Raw genomic sequence first — 7,500 nt, forward strand, 5'->3', positions numbered from 1 at the left:
GAATAACCTCTTATGGCTGCTCATGTTCGAACAGCGAGATTACACACACGTAACTCAGCGGTGTTGTGAAGGCGCTCACCTCAAAGGTGTGGTCGAGTCTGTAGACGGGCGAGGAGTTCATGGCGCTCACCACCTCCAGAACACCGTTGAAGTTGTTGAGCTCCTGAAACACCTGCAGGATCTCGATGATTCTCGAGATGACGGACACGCGCTCCTCAACGTTCTCTGTCTCTACGATACACCTGAGAGACGAGAGTAACCGTTTTGAGAAAAACACGCACACTCACTCGCTCGCTCACTCAATTACTCACACACACACAAACTCGCTCGCTCACTTAATTACTCACACACACACAAACTCGCTCGCTCACTCACTCACTCAATTACTCACACACACACTCACTCGCTCGCTCACTCAATTACTCACACACACACTCACTCGCTCGCTCACTCAATTACTCACACACACACAAACTCGCTCGCTCACTCACTCACTCAATTACTCACACACACAAACTCGCTCGCTCACTTAATTACTCACACACACACAAACTCGCAAAGACTCACATACATACACTCACTTATTCACACACAGACACTCACTCACTCTCACACGACTCACACACACACACACACACACACACACACTCACTCTCACACACAAAGTCACTCACTCACTCACACACAACGACTCACATAGTCACTCACTTACACACACACACACACACACACACACACACAACGACTCACATAGTCACACACACTCACACAACGACTCACACACACTCACTCGCACACACACTCACTCGCACACACACTCACTCACTCTGACGCTCACTCTCACGCTCTCTCACTCTCACACACTCTCTCACACACACTATCACACACTCTCTCACACACTCACTCGCACACACACTCTCACTCACGCTCACTCACGCTCACTCGCACACTCTCTCACTCGCACACACACTCACTCGCACACACTCACTCGCACACACACTCACTCGCACACACACTCACTCGCACACTCACTCACTCGCACACACACTCACTCACTCACTCACTCACTCACTCACACACTCACTCACACACTCACTCACACACTCACTCACACACACACTCACTCACACACTCACTCACTCACACACACACTCACTCACACACACACACACTCACACACTCACTCACTCACACACTCACTCACACACTCACTCACACACTCACTCACACACTCACTCACACACTCACTCACACACTCACTCACACACTCACTCACACACTCACTCACACACACACACACTCACTCACACACACACACACACTCACACACTCACTCACTCACACACTCACTCACACACTCACTCACACACTCACTCACACACTCACTCACACACTCACTCACACACTCACTCACACACTCACTCACTCACACACTCACTCACACACACACTCACTCACTCACACACACACTCACTCACACACTCACTCACTCACTCACTCACTCACTCACTCACTCACTCACACACACACTCACTCACACACACACTCACTCAAACACTCACTCACACACTCACTCACACACTCACTCACTCACACACACACTCACTCACTCTCACACACTCACTCACTCACTCACTCACACACACACACACTCACTCACTCACTCACTCACACACACACTCACTCAAACACTCACTCACACACTCACTCACACACTCACTCACTCACACACACACTCACTCACTCTCACACACTCACTCACTCACTCACACACTCTCAGAGTTAATCTTGAGGGAGTGTGTCGTACTTCTCGAACCACAGTGTGAGGTTGGTGGTGTGGCGGATCATTCGCAGCAGGTTCGGAGAGTTGATCTCTTTGTCTTCTTTAGTCCAGACGCTTCCCACCAGTTCTGACGGCTGAACCGCCCTACAGGTGAAAGGTCAGAGGTCACACACACATTAATGCTTTTGTGCAAAACCACCAAAAAAAGAGCAGCAGTTCCACCTCAAAATCATGATCTAGACACTTTACAACTAAAAAAAATGAATTACCGGTAACTGCAGACAATTGTTTTGTATATTAAAGTCCCCCTGTGGTGTAAATCCAGCGTTTAATGTTGTTTATGTGTTTATGTGGTGTTATTAATATGCTTTAAGACACACCATGTGTAAATTCATAAGTCGACACCATTGCTGAGTATTTCCTCCTTAAAACTGCAGTGAACCAAAGACAGTCTCAAACACACGCTTTGAAATCGCTGGTGTTTCTGACGTCACAAACTACCTTGTAACCAATCAGATCAACGTGTGATCGTCAACCAGTGGATCTCTGAGCTGAGTGAGTGAGTGGAGGCGGGGCTCATTTGCATATTCAGGGGTGTCGAGTTACATTCAAGATATTTTTAGACATGAATCATTTTTTTTTTCCAAGGAAAAAGCTTTAAATGTCATTTTGGTGATTAAAGATGAGTTTTAAGGGATAAAATTACAGACTACAGGGGGATTTTAAATATGCAAATTATGCATCATCTAATTATATGCACTAAATTGCATAAAATTCCAGAACAGAAATCTGAATATCGGCCAGATTCATAATTCTCTTTTGATTTTGTCGACAAAGTTTTTTCCAGAAAAGATTTTGGATTTCTCTTTTCATCATGAATCAGAAAATACTGTCGACAAACAGAAATAAATACATTTCAACATGTTTTTAAGATTTGAAACGTCCTATAAACTGAAGTTTGCTGTGTGTGAAGCTGCTGAAGTGGAGATTTCTGACTCAAACTCACAGATCGTGACTTTGAAGATCGACAGAGATAAAGTACAACAAACACTTTTGGATGTTTTCTTTCCTCTAGTCTAAAACAAGAATATTATGGAAGCAAAATCTCAAATTGACTGTAGTGTCTCATAATTAAAGTAAGCTTGAACACAAATACAAGCTTGGCTCGTGCTGGCAGACGTTTAATGTAAGTGTTTTTACTGTAATGAAGTCAGAATCTCCCAGAATGCCGAGCTGTTGTGTGTGTGTGTGTGTGTGTGTGGTTTGGTTCAGTGTTTTGGGAGACGGGTGCGCAGAACGGCCTCATGGGAAATGGAGCTGAGGTGGTGACCTTGGGTACGACACTCATTGCCTGTTCCCACAGAGGTGAAGGGAAGTGTGTGTGTGTGTGTGTGTCACAGCTGGACTCTATTGTGTTAAACTGCCCCGTTTGCTGTGCACACAGTTGCCAACGGAGCAGAAAATAAAAATACAAACAGGAAATCCAGCCTTTTCCCTTATAAAAAAACAAACAAAATTAAAATACTGAACGAGCGCAAAACTAACAGAAATGGTCGTTTAAGGCTTGGGTTTAACACACGTTTAACACAAAGGAAGATAACTATAACAATACAGTTTTAAAAATCGTTCTAAATATAAAAGAATAGCAGAGTTCACATCACAACTGTTACGAGAACGGCATCGTTGGAATCACTTTCAGAGTGACGTTTTTTTCATATGCCTGATTATTGTGTATTTAAAACACAATCTGATCAGACCTGATCTGTGTGTGTGTGTGTATGTGTGAGAGTCTGTGTGTGAGAGTGTGTGTGTGTGAGAATGTGTGTGTGTCTGTGTGAATGTGTATGTGAGTGTGTATGTGTGAGTGAGTGTGTGTGAGTGAGTGTGAGTGAGTGAGTGCATGAGTGTATGTGTGAGAGTGTATGTGTATGTGTATGTGTGTGTGTGTGTGTGAGTGAGTGTGAGTGAGTGCATGAGTGTATGTGTGAGAGTGTATGTGTATGTGTATGTGTGTGTGTGTGTGTGAGAGTGAGAGTCTGAGTGTGTGCCTGAGTGTGAGAGCGCGTGTGTGTGTCGGTGTGTGAATGTGTATGTGAGTTTGGATGTGTGTGTGTGAATGTGTATGTGTGAGTGAGTGTGTGGGTGTAAGTGTGTGTCTGTGTGAGTGTGTGGGTGAGAGTGAGTGAGTGAGTGAGTGTGTGGGTCAGAGTGAGTGTGAGTGAGTGTGTGGGTGTAAGTGTGTGTCTGTGTGTGAGAGTGTGTGGGTGAGAGTGAGAGTGAGTGAGTGTAAGTGTGTGTCTGTGTGTGAGAGTGTGTGGGTGAGAGTGAGAGTGAGTGAGTGAGTGAGTGAGTGTGTGGGTCAGAGTGAGTGTGAGTGAGTGAGTGAGTGTGTGGGTGTGTGTGAGTGAGTGAGTGAAATCTGACCCGTTTCAATAATGTATGACTGACAAATATGCATCACATTAAGTTCATTAGTTTGTTAATATTAAAACTGTGTGGCTGGAAACATTTTATGCAATTCAAATAAAATATTTCTGAGTGTGTGTTTGCAATCATTTTATGGTGCATTTCCAGCATTTATCGTCTCCTGGCTGCTCATTTGTTAACATCATCATTCAGTCATATGATTGGAAGTGAACGTCGAGAGGGGTCACGGGTCAAGGGTCACGCACCTGTAGAAGTCTGACTCCAGTAGTGTGAGCTGTCGGGCGATCTCGATGGGGTGAAGGGTCATGAGGTCGAACTGATCCGTCTGTCCTGCTTTACACAGGTGCCACTCGATGGGCGGCGGCGAGCTCTCGAACGTGATGTTGTGACTCGGCCCGTTCGCCTGCGCCTGCTTCTTCCTCTGGATGATCTTCGTGATCGACTCCACCCACTTCCTCATGGCTTTACCTGTGCACAGGTGAGAGGAGGCGGAGCTAACCTGAGATCTGAGTCAACACTGAGTGCTCACCTGCCAGCGCCGCCGCCACAATCACTCCACTTATTTTATTTTTATTTTAAATGTTTTGTTTATTTTATTTTAATAAGTCCCGCCCACAGTGAAATCTCATTGGCTCAGCATTCAATGTGGACAGAAATATAATGGGAATTACATCAGAACATATAAAATTCATTTATTTTTCACCAAATTCCATGTTTTCGGGTGTAATTATTTTTTTATTCCGTTTTAATTGAATCTTAGAGATATCAAATCAATTGAAGTAATAAAACTTGTATAATTTTTTTTAGGATTTATTAACATTTTAACAATATAGTTCCCTAAGAAATGTGCTTTATTTTTCTCATCCTGAGTATTATTTTTTTCTGGATTCCATTTTAATTAAATTTTAATAATCAAAAGGGATGTTGAATCAATTTAATTGATAATTTATTAATATTTTAACTATAAAAGTTCTCCGTATTAATTCTTCTGTGATTTAATGTACATTTATTGTATAAAAAAAGGTGGTAATCAAATGAAATTTGAACAAATCCTTTTAAACTTTTTTTGTGCAGCACAAGCGTTTAAATTAAAACAATAAAAAAAATTATATGGTGTGATATTCCTTAAAAAATTATAACTTTGAGAAGTACCGTAGAATAGTAATATTATTTGTGTCATATCAGTTTCACACTCTTTACGTTTATAGCGACACGTCAGGTTTATCAGTCCAAACTTTGCCAAATTCCATCACATTATACATTATGCTAATATATAAATAGTATAATTGCGTATTTATTTCTGGATTCCGCCCATGTTCCACATGTCCACAGTCTTCTGATCTCAGGTGTGATGATGAAGGTTTGCGTTCTCACCTCTGACCTTGTTGATGAACTCCTCCAGTCGCCGTAGCAACTGAGCGTCTCTCTCGAAGTCATAGAAGTGATGCTCGACCCAGTGCCTGCACACATTCAGCACCCTGCACACACACACACATCCAGTGAGACTGTGTAAGTGTGTGTGTGTGTGTGTGTGTGTGAGTGAGTGTGTGTGTGAGTGTGAGTGTGTGTGTGTGTGAGAGAGAGTGAGTGTGTGTGTGTATGTCAGTGTGTGTGTATGAGTGTGTGTGTGTATGTCAGTGTATGTATAAGAGTGTGTGTGTGTATGTCAGTGTATGTATAAGAGTGTGTGTGTGTGTGTGTGTGTGTGTGTGTGTGTGAATATGAATGTGTGTGTGTGTGTGTGTGTGTGTGTGTGTGTGTGTGTACCTGAGCTGTACGGGTTGAACGAACTCTTTGCGGAAGCGTTTGAGTTCTGCACTCAGCGGCTGGTCTCCGTTCTCCATGGCCATCTGATCCGCTTCTGTGGGCTTGGGTTCGGGGATATCAAACCTGGATTGCAAATACACACACACACACACACACACACACACACAGAGAGAGAGACTTTTCCATGTGTGTGTATATATATATATATGTGTGTGTGTGTGTGTGTTTGTATGTGTGTATATGTACTCAGCAAAAAAAGAAACGTCCCTGTTTTAAGATACTGTATTTTAATATGAAATATGAACAATTTTATATATATGTGTGTGTGTGTGTGTATGTGTGTGTGTGTGTGTATGTATATACTAAAACTGTGTGTATATTAAACTAAAACTCTAAGACAAAAAACAGTGTATTTGTGCACCATCAGGACAGCAGCTGTTCTGTGTGTGTGTGTGTGTGTGATGTCTGACCTCTCCATGAGCAGATCCAGCAGCTCCTGAGGTTTACAGAACGACCGGTACGTGGTGAGAAACGTCCTGACGAAATTGGGATCTGAAAAACAAGGGAAAATGTTTAGTTTAACAAAAAACTTTTGATTATGTTTGTCAAACTATTTCCTTCCATCAGCGTTGAAATGAAACAGGAGGAACGTCCGCAACTACACACTACACTCAGCTACACACTACTCAACTACACACTACACTCAACTACACACTACACTCAACTACACACTACACTCAGCTACACACTACACTCAGCTACACACTACACTCAGCTACACACTACACTCAGCTACACACTACACTCAACTACACACTACACTCAGCTACACACTACACACTACACTCTACTACACACTACACTCAGCTACACACTACACTCAGCTACACACTACACTCAGCTACACACTACACTCAGCTACACACTACACTCAGCTACACACTACACTCAACTACACACTACACTCAGCTACACACTACACTCAGCTACACACTACACTCAGCTACACACTACACACTACACTCAACTACACACTACACTCAGCTACACACTACACACTACACTCAACTACACACTACACTCAGCTACACACTACACACTACACTCTACTACACACTACACTCAGCTACACACTACACTCAACTACACACTACACTCAGCTACACACTACACACTACACTCAGCTACACACTACACTCAGCTACACACTACACACTACACTCAACTACACACTACACTCAGCTACACACTACACTCAGCTACACACTACACTCAGCTACACACTACACTCAGCTACACACTACACTCAGCTACACACTACACTCAGCTACACTCAGCTACACACTACACTCAGCTACACACTACACTCAGCTACACACTACACTCAGCTACACTCAGCTACACACTACACTCAGCTACACACTACACTCAGCTACACACTACACTCAGCTACACTACACACAGCTACACACTACACACAGACTACACTCAGCTACACACACACTACACTCAGCTACACACAC

General features: G+C 43.2%; 1 protein-coding gene across 3 annotated transcripts in view; it reads right to left on the reverse strand.

Annotated features, from left to right (window-relative positions):
• sos1 (son of sevenless homolog 1) overlaps positions 1–7,500 on the reverse strand; it is a 64,620-nt gene that overhangs the window by 25,198 nt on the left and 31,922 nt on the right. For all 3 annotated transcript variants that reach the window (XM_084395107.1, XM_084395105.1, XM_084395106.1), the window contains exons 12-17: positions 6,448–6,529; positions 5,978–6,100; positions 5,585–5,688; positions 4,456–4,678; positions 1,808–1,927; positions 80–242 (exon numbers count right to left, since the gene is read on the reverse strand). In XM_084395107.1, coding sequence (XP_084251233.1) covers positions 80–242; positions 1,808–1,927; positions 4,456–4,678; positions 5,585–5,688; positions 5,978–6,100; positions 6,448–6,529 — 815 coding nt within the window. The remainder of the gene's footprint in view (positions 1–79; positions 243–1,807; positions 1,928–4,455; positions 4,679–5,584; positions 5,689–5,977; positions 6,101–6,447; positions 6,530–7,500) is intronic.

The sequence above is a fragment of the Rutilus rutilus genome (genome assembly GCF_951802725.1).
Source record: "Rutilus rutilus genome assembly, chromosome: 22".
In the NCBI taxonomy this organism is placed as follows: Eukaryota; Metazoa; Chordata; class Actinopteri; order Cypriniformes; family Leuciscidae; genus Rutilus; species Rutilus rutilus.